This window comes from Pelodiscus sinensis, chromosome 21, assembly GCF_049634645.1.
Source record: "Pelodiscus sinensis isolate JC-2024 chromosome 21, ASM4963464v1, whole genome shotgun sequence".
NCBI lineage: Eukaryota > Metazoa > Chordata > Testudines > Trionychidae > Pelodiscus > Pelodiscus sinensis.
Window position 1 is genome coordinate 16731907 of NC_134731.1, and position 22979 is coordinate 16754885.

Below are 22979 nucleotides of genomic sequence, written 5' to 3' on the forward strand. Positions count from 1 at the left end.
TCCCTTCCAGTTCTAGTGTTCTATGATTCTAAGTTGCAGAGCGGGAGGTTTAGGTTGGATATTAGGGAAAAAACTATTTTATACTCGGAGGGTGGTGAAGCACTGGAAGGTTTTAAAATCCCAGCTTGATAAAGTCCTGGCTGGGATGATTTAATTGGAGTTGGTCCTGCTTTGGACCTCCAGAGGTCTCTCCCAATTCTATGATTCTATGAACTTCTCCCCCCACACTGCTTCAGTGCTGGGGCTGCTGTTCTGGTGGCCCCAGGCTTAACAGCTATTCCAACCTGCTGATACAGAAGTCCCAGAGGTTCCAGAAAGACATGGAATCTGTGATCTCCATGACCGAGTAGTACCCTTACTTTACCATTACAGTTGAAGGAGATAGAGTCTAGAGCACTAGGCCAGGTGCAAGACCCGAGGACTGAACCAGAGGCTGTGAACTAAAGACAGGCCATGTATTAAACATGATTTAGTTGGGATTGGTCCTGCCTTGGGCAGGGGACTGGACTTGATGACCTTCTGAGGTCTCTTCCAGCTCTAGGATTCTATGATTAAAGTAAGATGTTTACAAGTTAACTGATTGATTATGCCCTTAGCACAAGTACGGCTTGTGTTGCTAAAATACAGGAACTCCTAAGAAGCAACAGATACTGAGTATGTGTGTGAACACACTCCAAAAATGGAGGAATTAGCTAAAGAAATTTGGGAGCCATTGGCAATATTTGCAAACGACAGCAGAGGTCAGAGAAGACTGCAGAAGGGCTAATCTAGTGCCCATCTTTAAAAGAGGGAAAAAGGCAGAACTGGAGAACTATAGACCAGTCAGCCTGACCTCAATATTTGGTAAACTATCAGAGAAATATATTCAATTTGCAAATTACTTAAAGGATAAAGGGGTGATCACTAACAATCCACATGAATTTACCAAGAACAAATCACACGAAACTAGCTTGATGTTTCTGAGACCTGCAGCAACACCCACCAGACTGGAACCCAGCACCTCTCAGATGGGCTCGTTCACATCTCTCCCCACAAGAGTCATAGCAGGACAGGCTGGGAAACACAGACCTTGTTCTCACGTCTCCCTCCCTGCAAACAACAGGCATGTGCTGGAGCCAAGCACTCTGACTCCACCATGCTTACTGTTTCCAGGTGGAGCTGCCCGCGTTCAGACTCATCCTCACGCCCCAATGGGCCCCACAAACCTGACATCAGGCTGTCTCTGGCAAAGCACCAAATCAGTGGCACAGAAAAGTATAAAGTTTATTGCAGGGATAAAAGATGCATGCTCCCCATCCTGCCCAGCACCTTGCCCCTTGGCCCCAGCATAGGCTGAATTCAACTTGTGCGCCCAAGCCTGGGCAAGGGCAGCTGTGCTGACCATCAGGAAAAAGGGTCCATAGAATCAGCCCTGAGGGAACAGAATTACTGCAGTTCAGAAAAATCAAAAATCTGGAAATCTTCCCTGAAGGCCCTAGCAGTGGCCTCTGCCTCATCCCGGTTGGCCGTACACTGGCGCCAGTCCACTCGCTCTGGAACATTCAGAACGGCTTCGCTCGCCAACACTTCCCTGCCAGCAAATCAAAACACAGAAACACCCAAGTCAAAGGCTCAAATATTTTAAACTGAAAATAGATGACTTGTAAGAGTGAGGTCATAGAGTTGGCATCAAAACTCTGCTGCCAGAGAGGCTATGTTCTGCCAACCTTACATGTCACAAGCAGCATTTTTCTTTCTTATCAGTAATTTTTGGTAACGGATGGAAATATTTTTCATAGGTTTGTGTGTGACTGTAAATGACATCATATATATAGTAGCCCATTGTCTGTGAGTCTGTAACACTGATGTGCACGGCCACGCCCCCTGGCTGTGTATGTCAGCGCCCCACCTCCCTTCCCCTCCCTCCATAGCGGTTTGACCCAGCGCTGCGCTGCTCAGCTGGGCCCCGGCGCGGGGGCAAGTGGCAAACGGCCGCTTGCCATCCGAGGCCCAGCTGAGCGGCCTCCCTTCCCCTCCCTCTGTGGTGCGCTGCACCACTCAGATGAGCGGCGGTGCTCCCGCTCAGCTGGGCCTGCGGCAGCAAGCAGCACAGCACGCCACGGAGGGAGGGGAAGGGGGGCAGGGCGCCACTCAGGGAAGGGAAGGGGGGGCGGAGCTGGCTGGAAGGAGGGTGGGAAGCAGAGATGGGGGGGATCGGGGGCTGTGAGGGAGGATGGGGAGGCCTGGAGGAAGGGGGGAGGAAAGCAGCGCTGGAGGGGGGGCAGAAGGGGGATTTCCAGGGGGCCATGGGGCTGGCAGGCGGGAAGCAGAGCTGGGGGGAGATCGGGGGCCACGGGGCTGGACAGGAGGAAGGGGGCGGGAAGCAAACCTGGCCGGGGGAAGGGGGGCGGCCACTGGCCGCAGCTGGACCCCAAATGGACACTTGCCGCCCCTTGCTTCCCGGCCCAGCTGAGTGGCGCTGGCGCTGCGCCGCTCTGCTCAGCTGATCCCTGGTGGGACAGGAAGGGGGGCGGGGCGGTGATGGGGGTGGGGCCGTGTACGTCACCGCTCCCCCTTCCTCCTCCCGCCGTGGCGCTGAGTGGTGCGCCCCTCAGCTGGGCCTCCGCGGGAGAGGGGGGCAGGGGCGGTGACGCAGACAGCCCCTCGCCCTGGCCGTGTATGTCACCGCCCCGCCCCTCCTCCCCCGCAGTGGCCCGGCTGAGTGCACAACACTCAGCCGAGCCGCCACAGAGGGAGGGGGAGAGGAAGGGGGCGGGGCGGTGATGTACACGGCCCCACCCCCTTCCCCTCACGCTGTGGCACTCAGCTGAGTTCTGCGCCCCTCAGCCAGGCCACCAGGGGAGCCAGGAGCGCAAGGGGCTGTTTGGCCTCCCCCGGGGTGGGAGAGGAAGGGAGGACAGTGACATACATGGCCACGCCCCCTGGCCATGTACGTCACCGCCCCCTCCCTCGTGGCAGCCCGGCTGAGCAGGCAGCACTCAGCCAAGTGCCACGGCGGGAGGGAATGGGAAGGGGGGTGGGGAGAGATGGAGGGGAGAGAGAGGTAGGAGGAGGAGGAGGAGGAGAAGAGAAAGGGAGAGTGAGAGGCAGGAGGGGGAGAAGAGAAAGAAAGAGAGAGAGAGAGAGGCAGGAGGCGGAGGAGAGCTGAGAGAGAGGGGAGGAGGCAGTAGGAGGAGAGATAGAGAGAGAGAGACAAAGCGAGAGAGTTCAAGAGACACTACCAGTCGAGACATAGCACATACGACAAGCTAACAGGGTGTGACCGCAGTGAAAAGTTGAAGCAACTTGAAGCTGTTTTAATGTCACAACAGCGATTTTTCACAAGAGCCCGTGAGTCAAATGAAAATGCCACAAGGGCGAGCTATGAGGTGGCAACGTTAATTGCTAAAAATTGCAAATCTTTTGCTGAGGGTGACTTTATCAAAGAATGCGTTATGAAAATGGTTGAGAATATCTGTCCCGAGAAGAAGCAAGAGTTTGCCAACATTTGCCTGGCTCGTAACACTGTAGCACGGAGAATTGAAGAGATTTCATCAGATATTAAGAGACAGTTGACGTCCAAAGGAGTGGATTTTGTATTAGGCGAGGTATTTCCAGTAGGGATAAGGCGGTGTTAGTGCCATTATACAAGGCATTGGTGAGACCCCATTTGGAATACTGTGTGCAGTTCTGGTCTCCCATGTTTAAGAAGGATGAATTCAAACTGGAACAGGTACAAAGGAGGGCCACTAGGATGATCCGAGGAATGGAAAAACTGTCTTAAGAAAGGAGACTTAAGGAGCTTGGCTTGTTTACCTTAACCAAAAGAAGGCTGAGGGGAGACGTGATTGCACTCTTTAAATATATTAGAGGGATAAATACCAGGGAGGGAGAGGAATTATTTAAGCTTAATACCAATGTGGACACAAGAACAAATGGATATAAGCTGGCTAGTAGGAAGTTTAGACTTGAGATTAGACAAAGGTTTCTAACCATTAGAGGAGTGAGGTTCTGGAACGGCCTTCCAAGGGAAGTAGTGGGGGCAAAAGATCTATCTGGTTTCAAGATTAAACTAGATGGGTTTATGAAGGGGATGGTTTGATGAGATAACATGATCTTGGTAACTAATTGACCATTCATTATCAGTGGGAAATAGGTCAATGGAGGGATGATAGGAGTTACTACAGAGAACTTTCTGGGTGTCTGGCTGGTGAGTCTTGCCCACATGCTCAGGGTTTAGCTGATCGCCATATTTGGGGTCGGGAAGGAATTTTCCTCCAGAGTAGATTGGCAGAGACCCTGAAGGTTTTTCGCCTTCCTCTGTAGCATGGGGTACAGATCACAGCTGGAGGATTCTCTGTATCTTGGGGTCTTCAAAGTATTTGAAGGCTTCAATATCTGAGATATAGGTGAGAGGATTATTCTAGGAGGGGTGGGTGAGATTCTGTGGCCTGCATTGTGCAGGGGGTCAGACTAGATGCTCATAATGGTCCCTTCTGACCTTAAAGTCTATGAGCCGAGCCTTGTCCTGCTTGATCTTCAGCAGGACCGTGCAGATAAAGGGAATTGGAGGAAAGCATAGAGCAGCCTGGGAGAAGGAAGGCATCTGAAAGATACCTTTTACTCAGGCCTCTCCTGGAACAGAAAGTGTGGCACTTCTTATTCTGTCTGGTGATGAACAGGACCACTCAGGGAGTGCTGCAACTCTGGAAGAGTATGGAAGCCATCTCCAGGTAGAAAGCCAATTTGTGGTTAGAAAATAACTCTGCTCAGTCAACCATGATATTCTTGACTCCCAGCAGGTGAGATACCTCCACAGAAATGTCATGAAGAACAAAGAAATCCCAGAGATGGACCTGGCAGAGTGCTGATGAGCATCCTCCACCCTGGCTGCTGGTGTAATGCATCATGGTGGTGGTGTCTGTGAAGACTTTACTGCCTCTGCCTCACATTCACTGTGCACCACCCTGAGCTCCTTGACATGTATGTGGAGTGCCATTTTGTCCTGGAACCAAGCACTCTGAGTATGCAGGTCACCAAGATGACTACCCCAAATGAGGTCCAAGGCATTGGACACCTGTTCCACTGAGAGTGGTGTGGTCTGAAATCGGACACAATTCCTAATGTTTGCTCTGCTCGTTCACCAGGTGAATAAGGGGAGAATGGTCACGACCCAGTTCAGGGAATGCCTCGAGGGATAGTAGACCAATGCCAGTCACTGTTGGAAAAGGCATAGCCTGAGCCTGGCATGGGATGTGACGTAGGTACAAGCAGCCATGTGCTCAAGGAAACGAAGGCATACCCTTGTTGTGGCAAGTGGTGATGTGGAGGCTTGGCCAATGAGACCAAGCAGGAAGCGAAATCTGTCCGGGGAGAGCAATGCTCCAATAAACTAGATTTTCTGTACTGGCACTAACTAAAGTCTAAAGTTATTAAGTGCCATTCAAGGAGGAAAGGGTGCAAACAGTGGGAGAACAAAAGCAGAGGTAGATTTAGAATGATAAGAGTTACACCATCCTCATGAACACCCCACAAGGACCAACTCGCTGAAGTCTTTGAGCAAGTGGAGCCTGCGTGGGGGCAGAGGCTGTGGTTGTTTACTTGGCTTCCTCCAACAGTGCTTGAATTTGCTTTGGACTGACTCATGGATGATCATGCTCTGACACGGCCTTAGAAGTCAATGGCACCTCCAGGTCTGCAGTAATTAATTGTTTGGCCGTCTCCTTCTATAGACCCAGAGATTTACCCCTCTGGATTCTCTTTGGCTTATTAGTCAGGGTCAAAAATGGGGCACGTCGCTGTACACTGTTCAGGCTGTGCACTGAAGCAGTCGTGCTTGGTGCTGAATCAGAACACTGGTAATGTGCCAAAGCAAGAGTCAACTCCATCAAGAGAGCCTCTAAATAAATGTCGCTCTTTTTTGTTCGTGGACTAAAGTATTGGCAGATCTGGGACTTATTGCTAATGTGTGCTTCTCTCAAGTACCGTAAACAGTCGTCATGAGGGTCACTAACAGGCACAGGACTGTGGCAGCTAGCGCACAACTTAAAATGGGGGGGGGGAGGGGAGGGAGGAGAGGAAATGGGACATGTCCCATTCCAAAACCAATGTCCCTAAGGTATCTCTAACTGCTCTAAACTACAACTAACTAGAGGAGAACTATTTACAAGTTTGATGAATAGGAGGAGTGCTGGCCAGCACGCAGTGACTAAAGGGTTAAACTCAGGTAGCTTGTGGGGGGTATTGGCAGAAAGTCAGGAAAGCCAATGGGAAAGATGGTTGAAATTTGAATTGTATATAGATACCTAGTTTAAGTTAAGGGTTAGAGGGAGCAATATGCAATAATCAGGAACACCATACCTCCAAGGAATTTGGGGCATGGAAGTGGACTGGACCATGAAGGGATTGTGCATAGATAAGTGAAAAATGTACATTTAGTTGTGATCAGGGTATTTTTCTTTGTGTTGTGTTTGGTTAAATTTCTCTGTGTGAATTCCAGGTACCTTCCCTCTCCCACTCACCATATTTAAGTTACAGCCCAAAGAGATTTTTCTTTGTGTTTTGATCTGTTCTTTTCTCAGTTGCTCTCTAACACCCAGCAACCAAGTATGCTTTATCAAGTTTTGTTTTGTTAATAAAATCACCTTTTTTAAGGTGATAATTTGATTCCTGTGTCCTGCATGGTAACAGGAGGTCTGTTCATGTGCCTGCCTAACCTGAGAGGTCAGCTCTCAGAGACACCGTTTGTTTTTTGTGTTTTTTGTTTCTTTTTCCAAGCTCTCTTGTGGCAGAAGAGCTTGGGGTACCTCTGTGGAAGGAATTCAAATGTTCCTTCTTAGTTTTTCAGGATTCTTAAAAATCACTTGATGGTGGCAGCCTATCTTCCAGAGTCAGTGCATCTGTGGCTCTGGGGAGGTTTTTTGTTTTTAATAAGCCTATAGAGGCAAAGTATTTAAGGTCTTTTGCGATCCCCCACCTTCTGCACTTGGAGTGCTAGAGCGGGGAACAACTCTGACAACAAGTTATTAAGAACAAGAGTTATGAGAAGTGACGGCAAGAGCTGTATCACTGACGTTCCCAGCACCATCATTGGCAGCAAGAAGAAACTGATGGAGGAGGAGACCAACAGCACCTTATTTAGTGTGGCGTATGTGTGCCTATTCTAAGGGGTACTGAAGCCGGCTCCTACGGGTACTGCTGAGGAAAAGTCTTATGGTGCTAGTGCACATGGTGACCATGCTCCCCTGCAATGAATGGACATGAGCAAGGACTCAAAGAAAGTGGCATTTTACTATGGAAAATGAAATGTAAACCATAGGGAATTACTTCATAAGGTGTCAAGTCTCAGAGGGGTTGCCATGTTAGTCCGTATGTACAAAAACAAGGAGTCCTGTTGCACCTTAAAGACTAACAGATTTTTTTTGTGCATAAGCTATTTTGGATAACAACCACTTCATTAGATGCATGGTCCATGCATCCTACGAAGTAGTTTTTACCCATGAAAGCTTATGCCCAAATAAATCTGTTAGTCTTTAAAGTGCCATAGGACTCCTCATTTTTATAAAGTGTGACATTGCACCCATATTCTTTATAGAAATATGTCTATAGAATATAACACAACTTGAATATGCTTTCGGCAAAATACTTTAGAAAACATATCATTTTAAAAGTTATAATCTGATGATTATATAATCTGATGAATCTGTATATTCTATTTGTGTTGATGCATCATTCTTGTATTTAAAGTTTGAAATATAAACCTGTTTACTAATCTAGATATATTAAAGAAGGGCTGTTACATAAGAATGGCCATAGTGGATCAGACTGAAGGTCCATCTAATCCAGTATCCTGTCTTCCAACAGTGGCCAATGCCAGATGCCCCAGAGGATGTGAACAGAACAGGTAATCATCAAGCGATCCCTCTTCTGTCATCCAAATTTCCAATAATAGAGGATTTAAGGAACTTAATGGCCTGGTATTTGGGACAATGATCTGTGAATAGTCTTGCTTTTCCTATAAACCTGGACTAGTTGGCCTTACAAGTGTATGTGGCCTTACAAGTGCATTCTGTGCTGGAATCACTCGAGTTTATATTTTTCCACAGCAGTGCAGGGAACTGAACAAAGACTTCCCTCCATAGGGAAATTCTATATAAGAACAGCAAAGTAAATAATGATGGTCGTCAGCTGGCTTTTATAGCCTCTCTCCCCACGTGGAGAAGATATATGAATATGCCTGGTAATAAAAGGACTGTAACAAGGGTGGAGAACTCCTGGACCTAGGTCAGAAAGGAAACCTCTGGTCTAAGAAGGATTTCACCTGAAATAGGAACTAGGGTGAAAAATTATGATTTTCAAACTTCTCTTACTACATTAGGTTTAGGTGGGGTGTTTTGTTTTATATTGCTAAGAAACTTACTCTGATCTGTTTGCTATTACTTGCAACCTCTTAAATCCTACTTTTTATAATTAATAAAACCAATTTTGTTTATTAATAAATCCAGTGTAAATAACTGTTACCGGGAAGGGAGGGGGATGCGACAACAACTGTGTATCTTCTCTTTCACTGATAAAGGAGGAAAACAACTTATGAGCTCACTCTGTATAGACTTTATGTATACTGGGATGGATTTATCTGGGGGTTTGGTCCCATTGGGATTGTGTACCTCAATGCTATGTCAAGTCTCTTTGACTTAGCCTTCCCGGAGCCAAATGGATCTCAGTGTCTGTGTTGCTCTGCTGTGGTCAGTGACCCCAACTCTGTGCCATTGCTGAGGGAGACCAGATCAGGGGTTCTCGCTCAGCAGGACAGGGTGGGGGGGATGCCTCAGAGGGCAGGTAGGCAGGCTCAGTGGTATTTTCAGCACATCAAATGACAGTCTCAATGGGATTTCTGTGATTGAACTCATCACATAAGGGAGGACACACACACAAAATTTTGTATCACCAAATTAATCTCGTCATTTTAAATACTATGATTTTATAATCCAAAGGTAGCTAAGAATCTGGACACACTAGCTCTGTAGCTAGAAACACATGATGTAACTAAGTGGAGGCATGTGGAATCTTTACAAATGAGTATGAAATTCTAGACCTCATTTCTCAACTGGAGATGTGAAATAATGAAAGACCATCTGGTTAAAGCACAGGACAAGGAGGAAGGCAATTGGCATTCTGTTCTTTGTCCTGGTACCATGCTGTTGCATGGTCTTATAAAAATGACTTGACATCTTTGTCTCTCAGTTTCTTCATCTTTATATACTTACTAGCCAATTAGCTCGTCATAAGACGGGATTTTCAGGTCTTCTGAGCTTTCTCTCTCTCTCTCTCTCTCTCTCTCTCAATTCCTACTGCCTCCCCCCCTCCTTCTCAGCTCTCCTCCGCCTCCTGCCTCTCTCTCCATCTCTTTCTCTTCTCCCCCTCCTGCCTCTCACTCTCCCTTTCTCTTCTCCTCCTCCTCCTCCTGCCTCTCTCTCCCCTCCGTCTCTCCCCGCCCCCTTTTTCCTTCCCCCCGGCCATGGTGCTTGGCTGAGTGCTGCCCGCTCAGCCAGGTTGCTGCGAGGGAGGGGGGCAGGGTGGTGACGTACATGGCTGGGAGTGGGGCCGTGTACATCACTGCTCTCCCTTCCCCTTCCACCCCAGGGGAGCGCAAACAGCCCCTTGCGCTGCTGGCTCCCCCGGCGGTCCAGCTGAGGGGCGCAGCACTCACCTGAGTGCCACACCGGGAGGGGAAACGGGGTGGTGACGTACACGGCCTGCCCCCTGGCTGTGTACATCACCACCCAGCCCCCTTCCCCTCCCTCTGTTGTGGCTCGGCTGAGTGTTGTGCGCTCAGCCGGGCCGCCGCAGAGAGGAGAGGAGGAGCGGGGCAGTGATGTACACGGTCAGAGGGCGGGGCTGTCTACGTCACTGCCCCACCCCTCCCCGGCAGCCTGGCTGAGGAGCGCATCACTTAGCGCCCCGGCAGGAGGAGGAAGGGGGAGTCGTGACGTACATGGCCGTGCCCCCGGCCGTGTACATCACCGCCCCGCCTCCCTTCCTGTCCCACTGGGCTCCCCTCAGCGGCGCTCAGCTGAGCCCCAGCGGGGGAGCAAGCAGTGGCAAGCGGCCTGTGGCTGCACCCGCCCCCCTCGCCAGGTCTGTTTCCTGCCCCCCTCCTCCCATCCAGCCCCATGGCCCCCAACCCCCCCTCCCCAGCTCTGCTTCCCACCACCTCTTCCTGCTGGCCAGCCCCACGGCCCCCCGGACACCCCTCGCTAGAGTTGCTTCCCTCCTTCTTCCTCCGGCCCCCCCCATTCTCCCCTACAGCCCCTGATCCCTCCCCAGCTCTGCTTCCCACCCCCCTTCCCCTCCCTGCGTGGTGCCCTGCCCCACTCCCCTTTCCCTCCCTCCATGGCACACTGCGCTGCTCCCAGCTGAGCGGACCCCAAACGGCCGCTTGCCGCCCTGGGCCCAGCTGACCCCCGCTCCCGCCGGGCCCACCTGAGCGGCACTCCGGCCGGGCCCCGGCAGGGGAGCAAGCAGCGGCAAGCAAGTGGCCATTTGGGATCCACGCTCCCCACGCGTGGAGAGCGCGGACCCCAAAGGGCCGCTTGCCGCCGCTTGCTCTCCCACCGGGGCCCGGCGGGAGCGCCGCTCAGGTGAGCGGCGCAGCGTGCCACAGAGGGAGGGGAAGGGGGCGGGGCTGGCCGGAAGGGGGGTGGTAAGCAGAGCTGGGAGGTTTTGGGGGCTGTGGGGCTGGAGGAGAGGATGGGGGGGGGCCCAGAGGAAGGGGAGAGGGAAGTAGCGCTGGCGGGTGGGGAGTGTCCGGGGGGCCGGAACTGCCAGGGAGCGAGGGGAAGGGAGGCGGGGTGCTGACGTACACAGCCAGGAGGCGTGGCCACGTACGTCAGCGTTACAGACGCACAGACACTGGGCAACTATCTATATAATTCCTCTTTTGTAAGTGAATGAGATCTACAAAGGAAGTCAGTTCTTAAAGAACTGTGTGTTATTCCATACATAAATAAACTCATTTTAAGATATTAGTAATTCTTCAACTCTCTAAGCCATTAGTCTTAAATAGCCCCAGGTCCCCATTCAACTGCTGTAGGACACCATCTTCAGCAGAGCATATCAAGGGCATATTTTATTATACTAAACACGTGAAGTTAAATAGATGGAAAAACAAACCTTCCAAACTGCAAGGGAAAATTTTTCTTAATACGGTGAAAAAGCTTCTCTCCAGTGTCCAGTTCAACATAAAAATAAGGTGTTCCTGGCTGTGCAATCTAGAAGAGGAGAGAAAGAAAAAATGCAGAAATGTTAATCGGCATTTAACACAGTAGGGACCAGGATTCCCTGAGCCAAGTGTGAAAAAGTAAAATAATGTGACTATTGATCATTCATAGAAAGCAAGCAGAGCAGCTGGTTTTTAAATACATATCGTTGTGAAATGTTCAGATATAAAATTCCCATAAAAAAGAACATAAGAAGGCCATAGTGGGTCAGACCAAAAGTTAATCTAGCCCAGTATCCTGTCTGCCAACAGTGGCCAGCACCAGATGCCCCAGAGGCAGGGAACAGGACAGGTAATCTTTACGTGATCCCTCCCATCACCCATCTCCAGAGAAACAGAACAGAGGAGAGAGACACCATTCCTACCTACCCATCCTGGCTAATAGACATTGATGGACCTAACCACCATGAATCTATCTAGCTCTTTTTTGAACCCTGTTAAAGCCCTAGTCTTCACCACATCCTCCGGCAATGAGTTCCACGGACTGTGCACTGAGTGAAGAAAAACTTCCTTTTTGTTTGTTTTAAACCTGCTGCCTATTAATTTCATTTGGTGACCCCTAGTTTTTATATTGCGGGAACAAGTTAATAACTTTTCCTTATTCACTTTTTCCACACCAGTCATGATTTTATAGAGCACTATCATATCCTCCCCCTTTTTAAGCTGAAAAGTCCAAGTCTTTTTAATGTCTCTTCATATGGGACCCATTCCAAAACCCTAATAATTTTTGTTGCCCTTTCCTGAACCTTTTCCAATGCCAATATATCTTTTTTGAGATGATGTGACCACATCTGTACACAATATTCAAAATGTGGACTTAATATGGTTTTATATAGAGGCTATAAGATATTTTCTATCTTATTCGCTATCCTTTTTTTAATTATTCCCAACATTCTATTTGCTTTTTTGACTGCTGCTGCACAGAGTGCATGTTTTCAGAGAACTATCCAGAATGACTCTCTTGAATAGTTGTAGCTAAATTAGTCCCCATCGTATTGTATGTATAGTTAGGATTATTTTTTCTAATGTGCATTACTTTACATTTATCAACATTAAATTTCATTTGCCGTTTTGTTGCTCAATCACTTAGAACCGTTTATAATATAACTGAAGTTGTTGCAAATGCCGGCTAGTAGAGAGGGGGGAGAACCAGCGTAATTTTGCCAGTTAAGTGTCTTTTATGGTTGGGACACAAAGTGCAGAACAAGATGACACTGATACAGACACTACATTTTTGTGAGGCTAACATTGTGAAATTAATCAACAAAAGACAGCAAATGAATCTTTAGATCATTGTTTTTCAACCAGTGGTATGAGTACCCTTGGGGTATTCGAGAGAAGTCTAGAGGGTACGACAACACAACTGAAATTTGGAAAAAACTGAATTTTTGTTTTAAGTTTTACAGTGCTTTATTATTTTTGCACTTTTTACACTCAAAAATGTCATTGCCCGCCTGGCTACGATAAAGTTGTTTAAACAAATGTGTTGCAATGGTAGAAAAAAAAAGTGTGTGTCTGAAAACTGTAGGTACTGGGGGTACTTATAATTTTTTTAAAGGGGTACTTTATAAAAAAAAAGGTTGAGAAACACTGCTGTAGATTAACTCAACTTTTTATTGAAGAAAAAATGTGAAAGGGCAGATGTGTATCTTCTTTTTTCTTAGCTTTCGTTTACTCATGTCACAACATGGAAAGTTAACTGTGCTGGAAATCAGACTGAAAGCAACCATCAGCCCATGCAATAAGAGACTTAATTGAAGCTTTTGATTGAAAATTTGTGGTATCTGGTTTAACTTTAACCATCTGTCTGATGATCTAGTTTATGTGCATCCAGATGGATGGAATACATATGTGATGATAGTAGTCTGACATAATATTTCATATCTTTATGAAAATATGCTTATAAGAATATGCCATAACTGAGATATGCTTTATGCATGATAATTCACGTAAGGTAACACTGGAAAGGTTATGATTTATTGACTATGATTATCTCATTGTATGCATGTATCATTTTTGCATTTGAAGTTAGGAATACTGGCTTGTGTATTTATGGTTGATATTTGTTACTCTGGGTCACTCCCACTTTTGTCACTTCAGGGACTACAGCAGAAAAGACAGACAGGGCTGAAGGCTGATAGTCCATTGTTCTAGCTAATGGGCTGTCAATAGGTATGGCCTTCCTATGGATATTCCATAATGTTACTGACTCATTGCTGATGGAGTCAGATGACTGGTCACCTGATGCTAACATGCATCTTCGACTGGAAGGTAAGCATTCTGATGGTCGTACCAGATGTGTGTACTTGGAAGTGCCTGCACGCGTAAAAGACTGCTCTGAGCTTGAGAAGATTTATCTGAAAAGTTGTCTCTATTGCTGACCATTTGCCTTGCACCATCATGCCAAATATATGGGCACTCCAACTGGTAAAGGAAGATCCGTAGTTATCGGATTCAGTGGTTGGGGTTGATGGAATGACAGACCTGCCGTGAGGTTGCTCAGTTTGATCCACCAGCATAGGGATGTGTGAATTTGGAGTGGGGGAGTTACTATCTTGTGGATACTGTGTCTTGTTGGAATGTAAACAGCCAGCCAATGATGAAGGCAATGGAAACGTAACCTTGTGTGCTGAACCACAAATGTGGTGGCAGCCATGAGGCCCATCAGTTGCAGACAAGTTAGTACTGAGACAGTAGGGGCATGTGCCAGAATGTTTATTAGGTCTTGAATTGCCTGGAAACGCTCAACAGTAAGTACACTCATGCCGCAACGGAGTCGAGCCAAGCCCCTATGAAGATTAGAGATTGAGTCAGTTCTACCATGGATTTTTGGTCATTAATGAAGAGACCAAGGGAGTGAAAGGTCTGTTTGGTTAATGCGATCATATGGCATGTGTCCTCGTGCGACCGGCCTTTTATGAGGCAGTCGTCGAGGTAAGGAAATATCATGACGCCTCTGTGGCACAAATGTGCTGCCACTACTGCGAGAGTCTTTGAGAAAACCCTGGGAGCGGATGCAAGGCCAAATGGTAGAACTCAATATTGGAAATGCTTATTGCCGACAACAAATCAAAGGATCGCCTGTGTGCTGGGTGAATGGTGCTATGGAAATAAGCGTCCTGAATGTCGAGGACCGCAAACCAATCTCCATTGTCTAGTGATGGTATAATGGTGGTGAGTGTCACCATTCTGAACTGTTGTTTCCAGAGGTGCCGATTCAGCTGCCGAAGGCCGGGAATGGTCTCCAACCTCCCGTTTTCTTCTGAATGAAGAAATAATGGGAGTAAAATCCTTTTCCCTGGAATTCTCCAGGAACCCTCGCTATGGCTCCAATGGAAAGGAGATGATGGACCTCTTGCTTTAGCAGATCCTCATGAGAAGGGTCCCTGAAGAGGGACGGGAAGGGTGGGGGTAGTGGGCAGTATGGATAAGAATGGGATCATGAAGCCAGATGCCACTATTTCCAAGACCCAACGGTCAGATGTAATGTTGGCCCACTGTTGGTAAAATGGCCTTAGAAGATGGTGAAAAAGGAGCTGATGTTGTGGACTGACAACGTGAGAAGTCTGCACGCCCTCAACCGAGAAGTCAAATTTGCTGTTTCACAGCCAGCTGATTGGAGGCGCGAGGCGGTTGGGGTTGCCCGGACAAGACTGGTCATATGTGTGGTGCTGTTGCCTATGGTACAGGTAATCGTATTGCTTCTGGTATGTGATGTATCTCTGATGTCAATATGGAAGCGTGTACATTCCAAGCATCTGGAGAGTGGTGCACAAATCTTTCCCAGAGTGGAGGACCTTGTCCGTTTTGTCAGCAAAGAGCTTTTGTTTCTCGAATGGGAGATCCTCCACCTTGGTTTGAAGGTATTTTGGGTTGCCAGCCGATGCGAACCAGGGCAATCTCCTCATCTTAATCACTGTAGCCGTGGAACATGTGTCTGTGTCCGCATCGTCTAGAGTGATCCGCAGCCCAGCCCTTGCTAATGTATAGCCCTCTTGTACCACAGCTTTTAAGAGTGGTCTCTTGGAGTCCGGAAGGTATTGAATAAGCTCTGTCAGTTTGGTATAATTATCAAAATTGTGATTTGAGAGCAGGATGGCATAGTTCGCGATGCGAAGTAAGAGTCACTAAACCTTCCTACCAAAAATATCTAATTTTTTATTGTCCTTCTCAGTGGGGATATTCTTGTATTGCGGAGCTTTTGACCTGTGTTGAGCTGCATCTGCCACAAGGGAATTCAGCTGCGGATGATTAAACAAAAACTCTAGCCCCTTTGAAGGCACTAAGTACTTTTTGTCAGCCTGCTTTGCTCATTGGCCGTGCTGAGGCTAGGGTCTGCCAAACGTCCTCTACTGCCTCCATGACTGCCTCATCGATAGGAAGTGCGATCTTAAACCGATGTTGAGGCTGCAGATTTTTCAACAGGCGATACTGCTTATTTTGCAGCACTTCCCCCAACTGAACCTACTGGCTTTCCACCACCCACTTAAACAATTCATGAAATTGTTTCAGGTCGTTGGGTGGGGACATAGCCCCCGAAAAGACTGCCTTGTCGGGGGAGGATGAGGACTGGTCTGTAGGTGAAGGTGGTCCTCCACTTCAGATAATTGACCCTCTTCCAGGTCGGATTGTTGAGCCTGGGTGGTAGGGCTTTGCAATGGAGGAGTACGTGGTTGCTGTTGCTGTGACTCAGCGGTAACCAGCTGACAACTAGGTGAACGTGGATGTGAGGAATAATACGGTCTATGATGATATCCATAATAACTGTCAGAACGTGCTGGCGATGATCATCTTGACGAGATTACACTGGTATGCCACTTATAGTATAGGGAGCGGAGAGAATGTGTAGGCGAGCAGAGGAAATGCAGCGAGGTCCTGGAGGAAGGTGATGGAAAAAAGGAATAGTGTCTCCCATAGTGCCTTGCATCCTTCCACTGTGGTTCCCAATATGGGGACCGGGGACTATATTGAGGAGAATATGGATAGTCCTTGTGATGGTATTAACGGGCACTTGGTATGGGAGATTCACGTGCTGGAGGAGAGGGAGATGGGACGGGGAGAAGGAGAAATAGGATTCTGACACACGCAAGTCTTTGCGATGGCTTTCTTTGGTGCCAACACAGTACCATCTCCTGCTGGAGGTGTTGGTGCTGGCGGTTTAGGAGTGGTTCCACTGGTGGTGCCAGTGAAGCCGGTGCTAAGGGCGCCCGCAATGGTAGTGGTGCCGGTGGTGCCGTTGATAGAATGGACGCTTGGTCTGCAGGGATATCTGGTGCCGACGCTGAACTCGGTGCAGGCAGTGCCTTAGCTGTCGGTGCCGGGATTGCCGCTTTCTTATGTCTGGCACTCATAGATACCTTAGAACTCGTAGGGATAGTGCCTAGCGTACCTGGCTTATCCCCCATGCTGACTCTGCTCACTCGAGCAGCAGGCAGAGAGTGCACCAGAGATGCCTGTGACTTACGTGCTGGGGTCATCTCTGGAGACGACGCTCTGCATTTTTGAGGTACAGTAGACTCCAGCTGTGCTGATGGAGTAGTGTCTGGAGGTGGAAGCTCCTTGTCGGAAAGGATCAGTTTGAGGCGCATTTCCTTATCTCTGTGAACTCTGGCTGTCAGCTTGGAGCAGTGGGTGCACTTTTGTGGAACATGCGCCTCACCCAGACATCAAATACATGTTGCATGGCCAACCAAGGCCGGCATGGCTTTGCAGCAAAGACTGCACTTTTAAAACCCAGGTGAACCAGGCATTGCAGAGGACGGTTGAAACTCGTGCCCCCTCTTCCTTTTCCCTTTTTTTTTTTTTTTTTTTTTTTTTTGTAGCTAAAGACCAAGAAACAGTCTAATGAGTTTTTAACTGGAACAGCAAGGAATACTAACTCACTAACTACTAAATTAACAACTATATCACTATTCTAACTATTCACAGGAGAACTCCGACAGGAAAACAAGGAGAGTTGACGAGCTCCGTCTATGATCAGGGATGGTTGAGAAGAACTGGCAAGAGCCGGACCGCGCGTGACAGGCAAAGGGCGTGAACGGCATGAGGCGCTGACCGCTCATACGTGTTCCGGCTGACTACGCCTATTGAAAGTCTCCAATCTGCAGTGCCGGGATGAGCCCGACACCTACAGTGGAGCACCCACAGGGACACTACTTGAAGAAGAAGCTAGTGCATGGTGAAAAGCATTTGGAGGATGCTGAAGTTTGTTAAGCTCCTACTGACCAGTATGAAGCATCTTCATCTTTCTATGTTAAGGCCAAATTAAAATAATCAGTTCCACAGCCCAGCCTGTTGAAAATCAAGCCATTATAGTTTATATTATTAAACCATTGTATTGTCTTAAACAGTACTACTAATACAGCTGTGTTACTGCCCAGACAATAGCAAGGCAACTCCTCTGGAACATGAAGAGCTGTGTAGAAGAGCTGGTAATACTTGTTGTGGAAAGTGATCTGGTTTTATTCATGAAAAAACATCTAGCTGCTTTACAAAGTTAAATAATATTGTTGCCATTTCCTGACAGGCTTTCTCTTAGCCAGCTTTAGGAAAGGCTCAGAAGCAAAGCACTGTAAGTCAGAGTACAAAGAAATAGCTCAGAGCTAGTTTTCGGCCTATTCCTATTTCACTTGCAGATGTGGTTTCCATGGAGTAATAGGTCCAAAGAACACAGCAAGGAGGACTGCTCCAAGTTACTACTCATTGATCCAGCAAGAAGTGCAAGCGCTTTCTAAACTGTGCCCAGGCAAGTGCACCAAGAGCCAGTCACTTGGCATAAATTGGCACTATGTCACTGAAGCAAATGGAACTGTACCTACTTTCATTAGCAGCAAATTCACCCAGCCACATGCACATGAATGGCATGCCAGATGCAGATTTATTTCTTATATCCACTCCTCTCAGCCATTTCTGGCTTCTGAGCTTTATTTCCATTCACTGTAAAAAAGAGATGACTAACTACAAAATGTGCTGCAGGACCATTTGTTGTTTCTTACGTTTTTACAAAATGCAAAGGGTTTTAAAAAATTCAATCATGCAGAAAACTGAAGAAAAAATTGCACCAACCTATGGGAACCTCAGGGGTTTGTTCAAATAAAAGGAACAAGAGATCATATAAGCAATGCTTAATTAAGGGCTGCCCAAGACTATTAGCATACAGCATTTATTGGTACAGGGCTTAACATTAGAGATGCAGACCACCTGCGGCTCACAATGTTTTCACCTTGAGCAATAATTACTCAGCACCTGTGAAAATCAGGCCTACACTGTATCACAACTCCTACTTACTGCTTAACCTGGGCATGTAAGGCTGTCGTTAGATAAAATACCAAACCAGAAAGGATAAATAAATGAGAAGTTTGTCTTGTTTCATACTTGCTTGATATCTGAGTGCTCTGGGATTTCTAATAATTCAATCTGCTGTTCTTGTGCTTGTAAAATAAAGGACTCTTTAATGTCTTCAGTAGTACAGCAGCTGAGTGGTACAGGAATCACCTATAGATGGTGGACACACAAAGAAAAATACACAAACCATACTTAAATAAGGCAATCAATCCATCACTGGGGGTTGCACACCTCTCAGTACTGCTTGTATCGTGTGAGACACATCAGACTTAAGTGGCAACATATGAGGTAAGTCTGCCTTGTAGGAGCTAGAAGAATAACTGAAATTTAAAAGTTCCTAAAAACTATCCTCCAATATTCTTTGTGGAGAGATTGAAGGCCACTCTGAAATGGTCACAGATCCACCAAGTAAAAAAGCTGCCAATGCACCTTTCCATAATCAGTGTGGCAGAAACTGGTCACCGAGCAGCAACATTTTCAGACACTGGCCAACTATTTGAACATGTTACAGCACACACTATTAACTTTCCTGACGACCTCAGTACTCTGAACAATAACCCAGTACACATGCCAATGACAGATGCTAAAACCAAAACAAGAGAAGAGGCACCTGGTTCACATGAAGCAGAGATGAAACAAAAAATCCATCTTACAGCTTTATGCGCTAGATATAACAGGAAAAATTACACATGTTCAAGTGACCATTTAAATGGTTACAGGGGTTTTACCTTTATCCTGCCTCCCATCTACTGCTCGCAGGATTTTTATTTATAATTTGGGATGTCAAGAAGGACGTGAGTTGTACATAGGTTGAAATGTGAACTGTTTCTTTTCACAGCATCTTAGGTTGTACTTACCCTTCCATTGCTTTTTTATAACCATACCTGCAACTGTAGGTGCTGACTTCTGTAATTTCTTTCAAACAACACACATCTTTTTCCTTTGCTTCTGAAAAACTCCTTCAGGGCAGATTTGTACTTGTCTACTTCTTCCATCACTTCTGAAGAAAGTTCAACCACTGACTGGTAATGCCCAATAGGTAAAATCAGGATATGGTCATTTGATAAACCACCTTTGGCAAGGGCAAGATAGCACTAGAAAAGAACAAGAAGTCAGAAAATACGTAAGCAAACTAATTCAGTCCTTGCCATAATAATTCCTCCATGACTAATTCGTCTTACAATTTTCAAAGTTCAAAAGACAAAAATCAACAAAAATATTCCAGGCTCTACTTCAAGGAGATTCTGTAGCAGGCTGTTAGTTACCAGCTAACTTAGAAAAGTGTAAGGAATGGCAAAAAATGAATTTAGATGAAGGGCAAAGTGCCTCCAGCAAGAAGGCTGCTGAGCTGGGCTTCAGTCAGAGTGGTAAATATATACGATTTCTGGATATGATACAGCCTGAAAAAAATCCATTTGGGGATTTATTATTTTAAATAAACAGTGAATTAAATTTGATCCTATAACAATTCATATTCAGCTCAAAGTTTGGTTTATACTTCACAGCAGCAGCCGTTTCAGGCAAAGGATTATAGCCAACTATCAAAATTTTTTAACCCCCAGGTTGTTCAGGTGTTCTTGCAGAAGACATAATTGCCTCTACCTACCTAGAAAGTTATCTGCAGAAAAACATCACCAAAGACTATAAATTAGAAAGTTTAACCCTCAAGAAATGCATTTAAATTTTCAAGATTTAAGCTAGAATTTTGCTGAGAGCCAGTGGGTTCTACAGGTGAAGAAGGTTCCCATCTCAGGACAGTTTTAGACCAGGTCTGCATTAGAAAAGGTCTGTTAATGTAGCTTGTGGTGAATTGGGATTTTTTGTAGTATGTTTGTGACACCTGTGCGTGCTACAGTTTTCCCCCATACTTTGCTAACCTGTAGAGAAGGAGGGCAGATTAAGTTTGCTTTCAGGGCAGACTAATAGACATAAGTGTGTGTCTGAGCAGAATGAACCCATAACAGTAGAAAATTTGAGAAGGTAATGGAAAATCCAGATGACCAGGTCACAGAAATCTAGCAACCAATGACCCAAAAGGAGAAGAATTTCCCTGCCTCTAAGCAGGGAAGCTGAGCAGAGACACTCAGCTCTAAAACAAAGGATAGGTACAAGGTGAGGAAATAAGTTTAGGCTCTGGTAAAAATTTGAAGTTCTTTTACCTGGGAACTGACTAAGGAAGGGTATGTCCACACTACAGCACTAATTCGAACTAACTTAATTCGAATTAGTTAATTCGAACTAAGCTAATTCGAACTAGTGCATCTAGACCTAAAAACTAGTTCGAATTAGCATTTTGCTAATTTGAACTAGCATGTCCACATTGAGTGGACCCTGAACCGAGGTTAAGGATGGCCGGAAGCAGTGCCGGCAGGGCATCAGATGAGGACTTAGAGCGTGGAGCTGCTGTCTCAGGCTAGCCGAGGGCTGTGCTTAAAGGGACCCAACCCCCACCCCGGACAGACAGTTCTCAGGGGTTCCCCGCTCGCTTGTCTAACTCAATGAGGGACAGCAAAGCAGTCCTGGCTTGGAGGGCCCTGAATGCCCGCACTCGGCACATCACAGCACTCGGCCATCAGCCCGGCTGCACTTGCTGCAGGCAACCATCCGGAGAGGGGGGTCAATCAGGAGACTGCAGGAGAGCTTCCATCCTGAGGAGCCCGCAGAGCCACCCCAGTCCTCCCCATCAGGGGCTTGTACCCCATTCCTCCCTCACCACCTTCCACTTATCCCTCCCTAGCTCCCCTTCCTGATGTACAAAATAAAGGACACGTGTGTTCAAAAATAGAAACTCTCTTTATTGAACAAAACTCGGGGAGACTGGGAAAAGGAGGTGGGAGATAGGAAGAGAGAGAGTGGGAGGGGGAGGAGGAAACCTGGGAGGAGGGAGCTGGAAGGGGGAAGCCAGGGGAAGAAGGAGGAGGGGAAGTATCAAACTATGGTACTCCATATCTTCAGTACTGTGTACAGATGTGATCTCCTCACCCCAGAAAAGATATTTTGGCCTTGGAAAAGGTTCAGAAAAGGGCAACTAAAATGATCAGGGGTTTGGAACAGGTCCCATATGAAGAGAGGCTACAGAGCCTGGGACTTTTCAGCTTAGAAAGGAGGAGACTGAGGAGGGATATGATAGAGGTCTATAAAAGCATGAGTGGTGTGGAGAGGGTGCATATAGAAAAGTTCTTCATTAGTTCCCATAATAGAAGGACTAGAGTACACCAAATGAAATGAATGGGTAGCAGGCTTCAAACTAATAACAGAAAGTTCTTCTTCACAAAGCAAATAGTCAACCTGTGGAACTCATTGCTGCAGGAGGCTGTGAAGGCTAGAACTATAACAGAGTTTAAAGAGAAGTTAGATAAAGTGATGGAGGTTGGGTCCATGGTGTGGTATTAGCCAGGGGGTAGAAATGGTGTCCCTGGCCTCTCTTTTTGGAAGGCTGGAGATGGATGGCATGAGACAAATGGCTTGGTCATTGTCTTCGGTCCATCCCCTCCAGGGTACCTACCGCTGGCCGCTGTCGGCAGACAGGCTACTGGGCTAGATGGACCTTTGGTCTGACCCAGTACGGCCATTCTTATTTTTTTATTTTCTAATCTCAGGGTCGGGGTCTCACTCGACCACCTTGATTTTCATGCAAACTTGCTCCTGGGTGGCCAGGCTGGCAGCTATCCTGTCCTAGACGTCCACTTTCCTGTGTCTAGTGCGGAGGTCGTGGACGTTGGAGGACTCCCCCCAAACCTCGATGAGGTCCACGATCTCCGCACTAGACCAGGCGGGCGCCCGCCTCTTGCGGCCCTGGGCAGGCTCCTGGGAGCCGCCAGCTTGGTCCCGGGAAGAGGCGGAGGGCTGGGTGGCAGCGGGTGGCTGGCTCGTGCCGTGCCAGGTGCAGGGTCTGCTGGCTAGGTGCTGGCAGGCTTGCACCTGGCACAGGCATCGTAGCCAGACCGTGCTCCTTTAAGGGCTCTGGGGCCGGGAGGGGGGCTGACGAGTTTCCCTGGTGGTGCTCAGAGTGGCCACCAGGGAAAGCTGGGAAGGGCTAGCCTCCCACTAGTTTGAATTAAGTGGCTACACAGCCCTTAATTCGAACTACTTAATCCGAACTAGGCGTTACTCCTCGTAGAATGAGGTTTACCTAGTTTGAATTAAGCGCTCTGCTAGTTCGAATTAAGTTCGAACTAGCGGTTTGCCTGTGTAGTGCCTATCAAAGTTAATTCGAACTAACGGCTGTTAGTTCGAATTAACTTTGTAGAGTAGACATACCCAAAGGAAGTCTGAGATAGAGCCTGAAAATGGAGTTTGCTAGAACTTGGCTGGTGAATTCCTCTGGGTTGACTAGCACAGAATACACTTAAACATTTATGGCTCTATGCTAACTAAT

At 47.2% G+C, this 22979-nt stretch overlaps 1 protein-coding gene across 4 annotated transcripts in view; it reads right to left on the reverse strand.

The window, feature by feature from the left end:
* Positions 1–1245: 1245 nt before the first annotated feature.
* Positions 1246–22979, reverse strand: part of CWF19L1 (CWF19 like cell cycle control factor 1) — a 91739-nt gene continuing 70005 nt past the window's right edge. For 2 of the 4 annotated variants that reach the window (XM_006119604.3, XM_075905001.1), the window contains 4 exons: positions 19486–19695; positions 18632–18751; positions 11152–11249; positions 1246–1570 (listed from right to left, as the gene is read on the reverse strand). In XM_006119604.3, coding sequence (XP_006119666.1) covers positions 1426–1570; positions 11152–11249; positions 18632–18751; positions 19486–19695 — 573 coding nt within the window. In that variant the 3' untranslated portion in view covers positions 1246–1425. Of the gene's footprint in view, positions 1571–11151; positions 11250–18090; positions 18194–18631; positions 18752–19485; positions 19696–22979 lie in introns of those variants that run through there. The other 2 variants (XM_006119605.3, XM_075905000.1) reach the window with 2 other exon arrangements.